At 36.8% G+C, this 16,218-nt stretch overlaps 1 protein-coding gene across 1 annotated transcript in view; it reads right to left on the bottom strand.

Moving 5' to 3' along the window:
* Nucleotides 1–16,218, bottom strand: part of CFAP54 (cilia and flagella associated protein 54) — a 290,017-nt gene that overhangs the window by 100,907 nt on the left and 172,892 nt on the right. Inside the window, exons 44-47 of the mRNA XM_025882575.2 lie at nucleotides 12,522–12,588; nucleotides 10,544–10,726; nucleotides 8,075–8,161; nucleotides 3,335–3,457 (exon numbers count right to left, since the gene is read on the bottom strand). Coding sequence (XP_025738360.2) covers nucleotides 3,335–3,457; nucleotides 8,075–8,161; nucleotides 10,544–10,726; nucleotides 12,522–12,588 — 460 coding nt within the window. The remainder of the gene's footprint in view (nucleotides 1–3,334; nucleotides 3,458–8,074; nucleotides 8,162–10,543; nucleotides 10,727–12,521; nucleotides 12,589–16,218) is intronic.

The following is a 16,218-nucleotide window of genomic DNA, read 5'->3' on the forward strand; positions in this document are numbered from 1 at the left end:
CTGATTATCCTCTTTGGATAGATTCCTGGGAGCAGAACTGCTGGGTCATAAGAGTATTAGCACTGAGTATTAGCATTTAGAAGAATCTTTGCCAATTTGAGACAGAATCATATTACTCTTCAGAGTAACTCTTTTTGTGGTTCTTCTCCTTTGTTGTGAATGACCTGTTATATGTTTGGCTCTAAATACAATGTTACATTAGGGAACATTCCATTTATTTGCCACAGGAGATGTATCTTCCTATAGGGTGCATTCCTTTTGGTACAGAAGGCCCTTTTTTGAAGATGTCAATACTGATGCTCCACCCATAACCCCTCCGTCACCTGGAAGTCACCGGCAGCTTCTGTGGACAGGTTATTCACATATGGACAGTATCCTACTTCAAGTACCTGTATTTCTTTGCTTGAGGGCGTTCTGTGGCCACAAGAGTGTTCAGGAGAGGCTGGGAGTGCAGGGAGCAACCCCTTCCAGTAAGCACAAGATTATTCTCCCTGGTCTCTCTGAGGGCCCGGTTGCCCACGCAGGGACATTCATGCTCTCTGTGATGGTTCTCCTCCCTTCCGATCTGACTTTCCCACACACTCACCATTCTCTTTGGAATCACCTCCCAAATATATTACTTGCTCCCAATTCCTTGTCTTAGGATCTGAGGGATTTGAGGGACCTCGAAACCAAGGCATCACATATAGCTCTTACTGGAATAAAGTGTTGGTAAGTGTTAATTTTTTTCCCTTTTTCGAAGATATCCTGTATCTTCTCTAATCCATTGAAAAGTGAGTAACTGAATCCAGGGGAAGACCTTTGGTGATATAATTGGAAGAGAGTTGATGATGGGACTTTAGATTTGGCGCTAAGAGCAGAATCCCAGTACAAGTATCATGTTAAAAGACAGACTTTCTTAAGAAGCCTGTGAAAAGTCAAATAGTAATCTGTAAGACTTTTTCAGTTACTTCTTTTACAACTAAAATCTAGTTAATTAATCCTTTCTTTAAACAACTAGCCCCGAGCCTAATAACATTGGCACCTATTTTAATTATAAACCCTGAATGCATTTCCTCTTTTAATTACACTTTTTAAATTCCCAATTGAAGCTGGAAGGCTTTAAATTAACTTTGAGAACACAAAATTTGAAGTCACAGTCTATTGAAAGACAATTCACCCACACTTTTCTCTTATGAAAACTGGTTAATAAAAATGAAGTTTGGAATTCACCTGTTAAAAATTAGTTTCAGACTGTTTGCTTTGGCGAAAGCAGTGAACATTAAAAACTCTCTCTCGTAAAACAAAAACAAAAACAAACAACAAAACAAAAACAAAAAACAAACACCTAAAAACCAAAAGGCAACTTTCTCTTGTTCCTCATTCTACCCATTGGTTTCTCTTTCCTTCTCATTTTCCTGGACTCTACGTGTGGATGACCCTGAGGTTCAGTCCTCGGATTTCTGTTTTGCTCTCTCTGCTCTGGCTGATTTCATCCAGTCCCATAATTTTAAATCTCTATGCTAATGCTCCCAAAATTTACTAGGATCCATCTCCACCAAGGAGACCACTTTTCACTCCTTTCACCAATATTACCCCAACCATTGTCATATCTAACTCAGATTATTTGCAAAGACCTTCTAACTGGTCTCCCTCTTCATGCCCATGCTCATCCACAGTCTCTTCTCCAAACAGCAAGCCAAGTGGCCCTTTGAAAAGTAATTTCTATGCTGTCACTCCTCTGCTCAAAACTCTGTAAGGTTTCCCATCTTACTTAGAGTAAACTCCTGTTCCTCACCAAGCCCCATGAGGTCTGCTATGACCGTAGCTCCTGAGTCCCACCATCTGCTCCTCCTCTCTGTTTTATCAGCCTCACTGGGCCTCCTTGGTTTTCCTCAACCACATTTTGCAGGCATCCCCCTCGGGGCCTTTGCCCTTGCACTTCCTCCTAGTTGAAAGGTTGGTCCCTCAAATCTTTCACTCTCAAAACTCCCTTAATAAGGGATACTTCAAGCCACTTTGAATAAAATCCACTGCTTTGATCACTCTCTGTCCCCTCAGCTCAGCTTGACTATCCCTCATAGTACATCATCACCTGACATATATTTATGCGCTTAATACGTTTATTGTTTGTCTTCTTCACTGGGCTGTCCAATAGTAACATGCTCCCCAAAAGGCAATAACTCCATTTATCTTTTTACTGGTCAATCCCCATGGCTAAAATAGTGCCTGTTATTCAGTAAGCATTCAATAAAATATTTAAATGAGTTAAAATATAATTTTAATATGCAAATCATTTACAATAGGGAAAGGCTGTTGGCTGAGAAGCAAGCAAGAAAATATTGTTCATTTAACCCAGGTAAGAAGATGAGTTAGTTCATGCCAAAAAAATGAGCAAAAAACTAACTCTTTTCTCTCTAGATAGAGAGATATATATAGAAAGAGATAGAGATAGGGATGTATATACATACACACACAGATGTATCCTATTGCCTACTGAATGTCCCTCTTAGGCTTATTTCTAGATAACCTCACACTTACCCTGGTACAACAAATTATAATGCTGTATCAGTCATACTGAGAATTAAGCAGTGACATTTTAGGGGAGTACACTGAAGTAATGAATGCATTGTATGTATATTTAATGTCAGCTTCTACAAGTAATTTTCAAGACTGATAGCCTATTCCCCAGCTTCTTCTAGGCCTTCCAAATTTGAATCCCACCAGTATGTACTGTCTGTCAGTCTCACTCCTCACGCATACCGTCTTCCCCAGGAAACTGACTTGTTACCTCCTATTTCCTTTATTGCTAGATCACAAGGGTCCAAGCGTCTGCAAGAACACTCAGTGATTCTCATGAAACCCAAAACAAGAAAATAACAGCTCACTCTGATTTAAATATAAATGCTAGTATTCATTTGCAAGGATGTTTCAGTGATCTCATTTACGAATACAATTTGAACAATGCATGTTTAACATTCTGGTATAAAGTATATAAATCAAAATATCCAAACAAAACATGAGAAGAGACTGTTTTGACTAACAACATTAACCAGAAATTATCAGATTAGATGCCAAAGTCCAAGAGGTAGTGGCTGTTGTGTCCACTGAGACCGTCTGTAACACAGAGATCATAAAAATTGACTCCAATGCCGTACTCCCCCACATGACACCCTTCCCTTCCAGACCAATGAAACCTTGTAAGAGCCTATGGTTAGCTATAACAAGGCTTAACAAAGAGGTTTGCAGTACCAGAGACTTATAAATACACTTTTGTGGAAGCATTCCCTAAATTTGAAGAATGTAGCCTTCAAAAAGGTAAAGAAATGGCTTTGAATCAGAGCAGCAGATTTACCTTTACTTTTCCAGGAGCCTTACAGCCAGAGGGTATCGAGGAAGGCATGTTTTTTCCATAAAAAATCTGAGATATCTCATAAAAGGCTTCAGAAAAAAATCTTAAATCTGTAAGGACCTGAATCTTTAAAGGAAGGGAGAAAAAAAATGAGATTTTAATTAAATAATTTGTTTTACTTACAAAATAAAAATTTTAGAGAAAAATCATCAATTTTCTGAGATCCAAAATTTCTGCTTAATATAATTGGTAATGCCTTATAAATTAATGCTTGGTAAACACAATGGAGATGTATGTGTTTGTGTGTAAGCTAGTTTATATGTGCAATGGACCAGGAAGCTAATAAACAACAGTAAGCAACTGTTCAAAACAATGGACATTTGTCAGATGTGTCTTACTTCATCAGAGCAAACACAAAAATATGATAGGCATAGAACAGTTAAAAAAAATAATTGAATTTATTTTTTGTTCCCATGGTGAACTATGGTTTAAAAGAAAAACAAAACAAAAACACTCCTGATGTTCTCTAATACTCTGAGGAAAGTCAAACCAACCAGATGAACTCTATAATGTATCAACATAGAGACAACCATTTGTTTTGTCATCCATAATTAATGCGCACTGTCAGTTTTAAAGACATATCCTTAAAGTTAATCAGTTGGTAACTATAAATTGTACATGGCTTATTTTGAATATTATCCAGCAGGACTTTCAATCAGGAAATTATGGGAAGAAAAGTTCCTGAACAAAACTCATTCATTCATTCAGCGTGTTTATTGGGCATTTCCACCAAGCCCTCTTGGGTGTTACATCCCTTCCCAGATGTGTATTGAGCTAATTTAAGTGATACATGAAGATATACACAGTATTATAAGGGATAGAGGCTACTAACAAAAATGCTACTTTCAGAGCTCCAGTCAAGAAGGACTTCTCTGAGAGACATTCAAGAGAAAATTGGGGAATGACATGAAAGAGAGACATGTGAAAACCTGCTGAGAGGTCTCAATCAAGTACAAAGGTCACGTGGCCTTTATATATATATATGTATATATTATATATATATATAAAATACATATAATACAGACACATACACTTATTATCTCTTTTCCTTTAAGTACTACCATAGGAATCTTTAGAGCATATAAATTTTTTTAATTTTATTTTACTATGTTATGTTAGTTATCATACATTACATCATTAGTTTTTGATGTGGTATTCCATGATTCATTGTTTGCATATAACACCCAGTGCTCCATGCAATAAAGAGCATATAAATTTTAAAGAAATAAAAAGAAGGTAAGTTAGGAGGAAACAGGATATGACAATAGCATGAAAATAAAGCATAAAAGGTTAGAAGAATATTTGCAGTGGGGAAGAAAAAACTCTCCTTGTCTACTGAGTTGCACACTTTGGTTCTTGCCTAAAATACCTTGGGCTCTAATCTCCCCAGTGCCATATAATATCCAAGTAGGCATTAGTGGGGCTCTTTTAGACTTCTAGATGAACACTTTCTCATTATCCCTTGGAGGAAATGCTGTGTGAGGTTTGTCTCCACTGATCTTGGCTGTGGGACACCTCCACATGAACTACCTGTAACCTCTAAGGCTACCTCTGTTTCGGTTTATCATACTAATCTGGCCATTTGAAAAAGCAATGGTGATAACAATGAACATGTATTTTCAGAAATGACCAGCAGTGTGAACATAAACAAGCCAGATGGATAAAAGAACTACCCTTAAATCAACCCTTCACTTGCACAAATACAGAACCATCAGTGGCCTTCCCAGGAATGCTGGATGTGTTGAGACTAATAAATCTTTCAAGATGGTGAGAGTTCTAAAGTGAAGCCAGACCGGCTGATCATAAAGAGGTCTTAAAGCTTGCCCTGAAAGACACTAGTGCACAACAGAAACTTAACAGCATGATCTATTGCTGTTTGACTTGTCAGAAAACACTGTTTGCTGTTTCCTGACTATGATTTTTCTCTCTTCCCACTCACTGACCCCAGTTTACTTCTGAAAGGTCAGGCAAACTCTACTCAAACAGGCTGTCATTTCTCCCTCTGGGTGATGTGTCAGTTGCCCTTTTTCATTGCTTCTGTCAAAACCCTGGTTGGATGTTTCTGTTCTACTATTGCCAATAAGATGCCACTTCCGACTCACTCTGCTCCTGACACTGTTGCCACGATACATCTGATCGTGTCCTTCTTCTGACCAAGATTCTGCAATTCATCCCACCTCTCAACCCAAGGCTGCAGACTAGAGTCCACAGTTCTTCACAGGCTTTTAAGCTACCCTAGTACAAAAAGTTGCCAAGTGCTAACAATCCAATAAAACACGGTCATTTAATCAAAAACTTTGTTGCAGATTATATCTTTTAGTGCCTCTCTGGATCTCCTTCTGACACTTTACTAATGGTCACTGCAACCCTTCCTTGCTTCTCCAGCCTCTAAATGACAGACCAGAACAAAACAGCTACCCAATTCTGATTCCATAATCTCCTCATTCCTCTCACTGCTCAGCCTCCACATTATGCCTTAGTTTGGAATTCAGGACTGGACCCCGCTGCTCATGGACATCATGGACCACAACATGGATCTGTGGTATTCTCATATTACGTTCTCCCTCCTCAAAACCTCCTCTCTGGCTTCACTGAACCACCCCTGCCCCCTTAACAAGTCCATACTGTCTCATCTCTATATGCTTCACACTGTTACCTGCCAAGAATGTTCCTTTCTTCCTCTCTTCTGCTCAGTTAGTTCTGCTTTCTTCACTAAATCTTACCTACTTAGTAAAACCGAGAGACCCAAAGCCATTTTCCCTCTTTCAAACCCCGGGAGACAGTGCTCATGATACTCATTTGGAAATGATCAAGGGATAGATGCATGTGTTATTGTCTTGTTTATATGTCCTGTCTTTCTTCCCTTATTTTCACTTCCTTATAAGCAAGGACCATGGGTTACATTTCTTTGATTAGTTACGAACATGGTGCTTTTACATAGGAGATACTCAATAAATGTTGTTTCAGAGGTAAAGCAATAAATATTTACCAAGGATCTTCTAGATGAGTTCCCACTAAACACTATGGAAAGTGTGGACAGTAGGCACTTGATAAATGGCTATAGATTTTAAAATCAATTCAATAATTAATTACTGAGTATCGATATATGAATTTATTATTCAAGATACAATCAATAGGGGACTAAAAGATGAGTAAGATTCAGGCCCTAACCTCAGGAATTTTGCAGTCTTGAACAGAACACTGTTTTTAAAAAAGAGAGAGGGAAGTTATATGCCATTTTTAAAAAAGTGTTATTGGAAATCAAAAAGCAGGAGAATTCTTAAGAGTTCAGGAAGTCAGAAAGAGTGATCCAGAAATCTTTATGGCTGACAAACAGTTATTTATTCCTGAGTTAAAATATATCCTCTTAATAGTTAGCACCAGAATTCCTCTTAGGGAAGGTACTGTTTTTATTTAGAAATAGAATGTTATGGACTCTTTGGGTCTGAAATCATAGGCCCAAGGGCAGGGTCCAGATAGAGAGAGGAGTTCAGAGGGAAGTCTAATTTTCCCTCATAAGATAATAGGAAAGATTTGGGGAAGAAAGGTATAGGGTATTTACAAAATAGGATAAGGAGGGTTAAGCCAGTGGTGTGAGGGAGCCACTTACTCCCAATTGCAAGAGGAGATCGTCCATATCTTGTCCCGATTCCACATTCAGTAATGCCCAGTTGGTAGGCTGAAGTCAGCTATAGTGGGAATATTTGCACCATGGAAACTGAAAATGCTACAAATCAGGGCTTTTTTTTAGAGTGAGGTGTGAAACACTTACCAGCACACAGCTGATTAAGCCATGGGATGGGAGGCAAAAGCATGAGATGTTGGCTAAGAAATATTTTAAACCCAGAGATGCCAAATATTCTATTTTAAATTGTTTGCTTTTCCTCAACTTAAATTTTCCTGTGTTCCAAATTTTCACTAAATCCAGTATGAAAATAAAGGCCTTAGGTGAATGTGTTGTGTATGTTTATGTGTAAGTGAGTGAGTGAGTGAGTGTGTGTGTGTGTGTGTGTATGTGTATAGAATGTGGATTAGGACTGAATTCCATATTCAAGATGAGGAGGTGCAGAACAGGGAGTAAATCTGCTGGATGTTGAGATGATCCACGTGCAAAACAAATTCAACAGAAGTGAGAGACTGTGACCATAGCTAACTAGGAAAAGGGTAAAGAAAATGAGGTGCTTGAGGTTCCCAGTCCACATGGGGTTCAAGCCAACTGTACATGGATCTTGAAGACAGAGTGTCTCACCTGACTTCTAGGTTACAGAATTAGTTATAATTTAGCATCTGTGTGTTTTGTCACTTCAATTGCCTGTAAATGAAAACTTCTCACATATTATGATATACATAAAGACCCTTTGCAAAAAGGTCACAGAAACTTCAGAAAACAGACTCATTAGTTTCCACTAGGAAACCAACATTCCAAAAGAGGTGATTTCCAGGCTGACTGATGTTGAACGAGCCTTGTTCCCACATGTCGCTGTTCCCCACTTTACTGTGGCCCAAGCATAAAACAAGCTAACGATTCTAACTAGCTCCCTATTATAATAATGGGCATGTTTTTTTAATATCAGCACACCATATTATTATCAGCTTATTATTATGAGTATTAGAACCAAATTAATTTATGATAGTATCTTTACAGTTCAAGAATATCAAACATCTTAAAAGTTTGTCACATACCTTGAGGATCCTTGCTTCTAGATTTCTGACGAGGTCTTGGCAAATTCCAGACACAAAATATTGGTACAATGCAAGGAGAGGCAGAATCTACCAATGGTAAAAACATTTTTTTAATCTAAAACATGTTTTATCAAGTTAATAACCTAATAGAAAATGTAGCCAAATATTAATGTGGGAGATGTTACATAAAACAGCAATTGATTCTGCCATGCTAAGAGACTATACTGTTTAGCTAAGTGAAATGATCTGCCTAGCATATGCTTTGTAATTTTGTGAGAACTTAAAAGTGCCATCAGGGGGACTTGTAGATGCCACCTGGTACCCCACACCTAGGTTTCAAATCTCTTCAAGCGTGGAAGAGTGAAAATCCAATCAATTATCTTCCTTGAAAAAAATTAATTTAACACATATGTATGAATCACTGAGGCCTGTAGAAACATTCTAGCAAATGAGCTATCAAATAACTACTAAATTTAAAGCAAAGGAACTCTCATCCATGTCACCTACTCAGTCATGGAAGCTGCTATTTGTTTTCAACTGGAATATCTCAATCAGCAAAAGAATATTTATAACATGCTCGTTATGTATCAAGCACTGTTGAATGACAACAAAATCTAATGAGTCCTTGCTTTCACAGAGCACATATTCTATTGATGACCCAAGCTTACTCTTCACATAGTATTTTTATTTTCCTAGAATTAACCCCCAAAGTTCAACTCCTCTTGAAATCTCGTGGATATGGGTGAAGGCGTACAAACTATCCATACTGCGGTTGATCCAACCACTATCCGGCCAGAGTCAGGTGTTGAGGGGAAAGGTGTTTGCCTAGAATTCTGAACAGTTTCTGATCTCAACTGAAAACCCAAGCTTGGTTCCTACAACTGGGCCCTTCTCTACTAAAGGGAGATAGAGCAAGGAAGAGTATTGGGATCCCCATTATTTAGTAAACAATTTCCCATGATTCCACAGCAATGGGTCCCCCAGCAAGTTCTGTATGTGACAGCAGTCTCCTTACTCACTGGGCTTCTTCTGGAGGGTAGTGTGATACAAAATAGAAACTGTTTACATCTTGCAAGTTCAGCTAAGGAACCTCTAATTGTCAGTCAACTGGCAGCTACTAATAGCAACAGCTTTTTAAACGGTTTAGAACTGGTCTTAAATGATTTCAAACATAGTACATTTTTCTACAATTATGCACTACAACATAACACAGTATCTTTTTTCTACAATTAATGCAGCACAAAACAATAAGAGTTGGCTATTACCTTTGAAATTGTTTCTTTTCTTTAGTGAGAAATAAAAAAACACCACTTTATTGCTGCCAACTGCTCAATTATTCAGAAAAATGTTCTCAATTTCTTAAGCTTCAGAGAAAAAAAGTCTCATTTCTTTTCCAGTGCAATGATATGTATTATATATGAATATGACTAGGCAGCTAAAGGTTACCCAGGGGATAGAACTATTTTCTAAATCCAGAAGTGAATCCCCTTAACAATGAGAGGAGTACCATTTTGTTATCTTTTCCTAATAAAAAATTTCTTGCCAAATATGCCAAGTGTTAAAAGCATTTATCAATCTCTTCCCTTTAACACATGGCTTTATAATTTAACAACTCATATCAGGGGACAATAAACCTTTTAAATATAAAGAGAGAGTGAATTTAGAACAAGAGAAAAGAAAACAATATATGAGGGAAAAAAGAAAGTAGGTATGAAAATTATGGGAAAAAAAAGAAAGAATAGGTATTAAAAAGCAAATATGGTGGGGGAGAGATACAAATGTAGAAGAAATAACATATAGGAGGAAAATAGAAAAATAGGAAATAAATAGGAAAAATAAAATAAAGGAGAAAAATATAAAATGACCAGAACATACTGATTTATTTTTTAAAAGCAACCAACTTCAAATTTATGACATATACTGTGATTTATTTCCCCAAAGGAAGAGAATTGTAGGAGGTTTTGAATGTCCTTGGATATTAAGAAGTATTTGTCTTTCATTTCACAGTTTGAATCTGTTGTTCACTTAGAACAGGGAGAAGACAAGAGACCAAAGATCAATTTATCTCCACAAAGAAATACTCTCATAGTTTGGGTACTGATATGACCTGCACCAGTTAATGCAGTGAGTTCCATGTGCACTAGGTTCCTCTGTTTGAGACCAGGGAAATATTCTGATCAATTTCCCCAACTGTCTTAAGAAGGAAGAAAAGAGATAAAGTAATAGAGTAAAAAGGGAACAAAATCAAACAGACATTGACTTTGTATCCAAAATGCAGTGCAAATAATGATGTCAAAGAAGGAATATTAATTAATATATTTTATTTTGAAGTACAGGTAAGAATCCTGAATCTAGAGTTTGAGAGTTAAACAAGACCAGCCAAGAGAACATTAGCAAAATTTGAAAGGTTTAAGGTAAGGCAAAAATACCACAGTGAATTAAAATTTGTTGATTTTACAAATAACTTACTATTAGATTTTGCTTAGCATAGTGTAGTTCACGTATAATGTAATACAGACTTGCGACTACAGAGCAAATATCAGCCCTGTATCTGTCTGAGAAGAGCTCGATGCCTGGGAGAAGCTGAGTGATTTCATACTGAGCATAGCAATGTTTAGCTTTGGGGTGTGGAAGTGTGGTTCTAAGCAAACCCTGAAAATGAAAACAGGTGAAATGAAGAGCTATAAATTGCATTTGCAACACCAAAACAAAAAGATAAGTATACGTATTACTTCCTAAAGTGCTTAGCATATGCCCAGCACACTGTACCTTGTAATAAATGGTACTTATCATTAACATTATCATCATTATAGTTCCAAATGCTTCCATCATCACTCAAGATGGGCCTTTTAAATTCCATGGTAGTTGGATACTTATCATTTTCAGAAGAAATTATCATTATATTATCATTTGTTGGAGTCAATTTTGTGTTGGACACTGTTGGTAAATTCTTTATAAACACTACCTCATTTAATCCTCATTTAGCCTACCTCTAGAAGGATTGTTACTTCATAAATGATATAACTGAGGCTTAAACAATTAACTTACACGAGGTCACAGAGCTAATGGTGAAAGAAAGAAGATTCAAAGTCACATCTATTTAAATAAAAAAAAAAATCTAAGCTCTTTCCACTATACCAACCTATAAGTTAACAAATGATTTCAGAGATAAAAGATGATTTCAGAAGTCTAAATCAAAGAGAGTTAATTCTGAATTTTTAACTGAATTAAGTAAAAAGATGAGTTGTTTAATTCTGCCAATATTTCTTAGGTAATTTATGTGACCAACACTGTATTCGATGTTGGGAAACAAAATTGATACACAAAATCAAATTTTACATTTAGGAGTGTTTCTGGTGTTATCCTAAATAATTAACATTAACTGATGACATATAATACAAAATTATTTTAATGTATATATCAGAAAAGAATTTTAATCAGATTGTTCATTAAAGTTATAAAGTACCTACTCTAAAATACTATGCACTTGTTTAAATTTTTAATTTTATAAATCTGCTTTAAAATCATAAAAAAATTAAGATTTTTTTAAATAAATCTTACCAGCTTTTATTTTAGGTGCAGTATTACTACAAAATTATGCCCACAGTAAGCAAAAATTTAATTTTTTAAATTGCTTATTTTCTAAAACAATAGCATTATCTTCAAGAACAAGCAGTATCAGACAGTAAAGAATGCAATATAAGGAGTCAGAATCAGATTATCATGCCCTTTGCACTCTTGCCTCCTCCACCTCCTCTCTTTAAAGCACAGGCAAGAGGTGCATGGAGCATAAGAAAACTGGAAAGTCTGGCCTTACATCCAGAAAAGGCTTTCCATAGAGCTTATCTATCTAGATTTCATAAGCTATCAGAGGCCTCTGATACACAGAACAAGCGTGTCCACCCTTCAAGGTAAATAGAACCTTTAGTAGATGGCAAAGGCCCCTGGCTACCTCCCTGTATCTCAAAACGTCTTATATTTCAGATAAAAGCTCTTTTCTTCTTCAATGAAGTCAAACCAAAATTCTAAGAGCTGCCAACACTCTCTACTTCTGTAGTCTTCAACTTATTTCTTGCTTTCATTATATGGTATACTTCACATTGTGCAATCGAGCAAAACTTTAATTAGAGATGAGATAACCTAAGGCCACCATTTGGAGTTAAACAGACTGGCTTCACAGCTCATTAGCAACACAGTCTTACTAATGATGAGAGACTCAGTTTCCTTATCTGCAAACCTCCTTCCGGAGTCTAAAGGAGAAAGAGATTCTGCTGAATAGTCAAGGTAAAAATGCCACCTTCAGCTAGTTGAAGGAAAGATGGACTCATGATATCTCATCAAGGTCCGTGCTATCTTCCTACCTATGAGTTTTTTGACTACGATAAACCACTGCACTTTTTTTTTTCTGAATGGTCACTACTGTCAGAAGATACACATGAAGTGTTACCTGAAAGAGTAACGCAGACAAAATGCAACAGTTTGTTCTCTTGTCAACCTCCGAGATCATAATAAATCTAAATAAGTATAACAGAAAAGAAATGGATTCATGGACAATTTTCCAATAATACTTTTATATAAATACATCTATATACATACATACATATATAAATACATACATATAAATACTCATAGATTTTCCAAAATTAAAATAGACTTTGTGACTCTAAAAGTGCTACACACTTATATAAGATCTAGAACACACAAAAAACATAAAACACAAAATGAAATATCACCAATAAGCCTACCACCTAAACATGATTACTGATAACATTTTGGCTAATTTCCTTCTAGATTTTTTTCCATATATAGAAAATTTTTAATTTTCTCTACATATCGAGATACTATGCATATTTTTGCCCACCACACCCTATAGATAAGGGAAAAATGTACCTGGAAAGGTGAAAGAAAACTGTACCTCTATTCCTTCCATACTTTTTAAATTTCTCACATTACTCAAGTCTTTAAGATATCTGTCAGTGCTAACTAGGTATAAGACACTGTTCCATTGATCTATGTGTCTGTTTTTGTGCCAGTACCATACTGTCTTGCTGATGACAGTTTTGTAATTGAGTTTGAAGTCCGGAATTGTGATGCCACTAGTTTTGGTTTTCTTTTTCAACATTCCTTTGGCTATTCTGGGTCTTTTCTGGTTCCATACAAATTTTAGGATTATTTGTTCCAGCTCTATGAAAAAAGTGGATGATATTTTGATAGGGATTACACTGAATGTATAGATTGCTCTAGGTAGCATAGACATTTTAACAATATATGTTCTTCCAATTCATCAGCATGGAATGTTTTTTCCATTTCTTTGTGTCTTCCTCAATTTCTTTCATGAGTATTCTATAGTTTCAGAGTACAGATCTTATACCTCCTTGGTTAGGTTTATTCCTAGGTATCTTATGGTTTTTGATGCCATTGTAAACGGGATCAACTCCTTAATTTCTCTTTCTGTCTCATTCTTAGTGTATAGAAATGCAACTGATTTCTGTGCATTGATTTTATATCCTGCCACTTTGCTAAATTGCTGTATGAGTTCTAGTAATTTGGGGGTGGAGTCTTTTGGGTTTTTCACATAAAGTATCATGTCATCTGTGAAGAGTGAGTTTGACTTCTTCTTTGCCAATCTGAATGCCTTTCATTTATTTTTGTTGTCTAATTGCTGAGGCTAGGACTTCTAGTACTGCGTTGAACAACAGTGGTAACAGTGGACATCCATGCCGTGTTCCTGACCTTAGGGGAAAAGCTCTCAGTTTTTCCCCATTGAGAATGATATTTGCTATGGGCCTTTCATATATGTTTTTTTTGATATTGAGGTATGTTCCCTCTATCCCTACACTGTGAAGAGTTTTAATCAAGAAAGGATGCTGTATTTTGTCAAATGCTTTTTATGCATCTATTGAAAGGATCATATGGTTCTCGTTCTTTCTTTTATTAATGTAGTGTATCACATTGATTGATTTGCAGATGTTGAACCACCCTTGCAGCCCAGGAATAAATCCCACTTGGTCGTGGCGAATAATCCTTTTCATGTACTGTTGGATTCTACTGGCTAGTATCTTGGTGAGAATTGTGGCATCCATGTTCATTAAGGATATTGGTCTGTAATTCTCCTTTTTGGTGGGTTCTTTGTCTGGTTTTGGAATCAAGGTAATGCTGGCCTCATAGAATGAGTTGGAAGTTTTCCTTCCATTTCTACTTTTTGAAACAGCTTCAGAAGAATAGGTATTAGTTCTTCTTTAAATGCCTGATAGCATTCCCCTGGGAAGCCATCTGGCCCTGGACTCTTGTTTGATGGGAGACTTTTGATTACTGCTTCAATTTCCTTGCTGGGTACAGTTCTGTTCAGGTTTTCTATTTCTTCCTGTTTTAGTTTTGATAGTTTATATGTTTCTAGGGATGCATCCATTTCTTCCAGATTGCCTAATTTGTTGGCATATAGTTGCTCATAATATGTTCTTATAACTGTTCGTATTTCTTCAGTGTTGGTTGTGATCTCTCTTCTTTCATTCATGATTATATTTATTTGGGTCCTTTCTCTTTTCTTTTTGATAAGTCTGGCCAGGGGTTTTCTTTTTTTTTTTTAATTTTTTTATTGTTATGTTAATCACCATACATTACATTATTAGTTCTTGATGTAGTGTTCCATGATTCATTGTTTGTACCTAACACCCAGTGCTCCATGCAGAACATGCCCTCTTTAATACCCATCACCAGGCTAACCCATCCCCCACCCCCCTCCCCTCTAGAACCCTCAGTTTGTTTTTCAGAGTCCATCGTCTCTCATGGTTCATCTCCCCCTCCGATTTACTCCCCTTCATCTGCTCCTGCTATCTCCTGCTATCTTCTTCTTCTTTTTTTTTTCTTAACATATATTGCATTGTTTCAGAGGTACAGATCTGTGATTCAACAGTCTTGCACAATTCACAGCACTCACCATAGCACATACCCTCCCCAATGTCTATCACCCAGCCACCCCATCCCTCCCACCCCCCCACCACTCCAGCAACCCTCAGTTTGTTTCCTGAGATTAAGAATTCCTCATATTAGTGAGGTCATATGATACATGTCTTTCTCCGACTGACTTATTTCACTCAGCATAACACCCTCCAGTTCCATCCATGTTGTTACAAATGGCAAGATCTCATTCCTTTTGATGGCTGCATAATATTCCATCGTGTATATATACCACATCTTCTTTATCCATTCATCTGTCGATGGACATCTTGGCTCTTTCCACAGTTTGGCCAGGGGTTTTCAATCTTATTAATTCTTTCAAAGAAACAACTCCTAGTTTCATTGGTCTGTTCTATGTTTCTTTGGTTTCTGTTTCATTGATTTCTGTTCTAATCTTGATTAATTCTCTTCTACTGTTGGGTTTATGCTTTATTTGCTGTTCGTTCTCTAGCTCCCTTAGGTGTAAGGTTAGGTGGTGTATTTGAGTCCTTCTTGTTCCTTGCTATATACTTCCCTCTTAGGACTGACACATAGATCAATAGAACAGAATAGAGAACCCAAGAATGGACCTTCAACTCTGGTCAACTAACCTTTGACAAAGCAGGAAAGAATATCCAATGGAAAAAAAAGACCGTCTCTTCAACAAATGCTGTTGGAAAAATTGGACAGCCACATGCAGAAGAATGAAATTGGACCATTTTATTACACCATACACAAAAATAGACTCAAAATGGATTAAAGACCTAAATGTGTGACAAGAATCCATCAAAAGCCTAGAGGAGAACACAGGCAGCAACCTCTGTGACCTCAGCCACAGCAACCTCTTGCTAGACACATCTCCAAAGGCAAGGGAAACAAAGGTAAAAATGAACTATTGGGACTTCATCAAGATAAAAAGCTTCTGCACAGCAAAGGACACAGTCGACAAAACCAAAAGACCACTGACAGAATGGGAGAAGATATTGGCAAATGTCTTATCAGATAAAGGGCTCTTCTCCAAAATCTATAAAGAACTTACCAAACTCAACACCCAAAGAACAAATAATCCAATCAAGAAATGGGCAGAAGACATGAACAGAGATTTCTCCAAAGAAAACATACAGATAGCCAACAGACACATGAAAAATGCTCCACATCACAATACAAATCAAAGCCACAGTGATTAACTGTCAGGAAATGACAGATGT

This window comes from Callorhinus ursinus, unplaced genomic scaffold (assembly GCF_003265705.2).
Source record: "Callorhinus ursinus isolate GAN/ISIS: 27379988/994484 unplaced genomic scaffold, GSC_fseal_2.0 scaffold14, whole genome shotgun sequence".
Taxonomy (NCBI): Eukaryota; Metazoa; Chordata; class Mammalia; order Carnivora; family Otariidae; genus Callorhinus; species Callorhinus ursinus.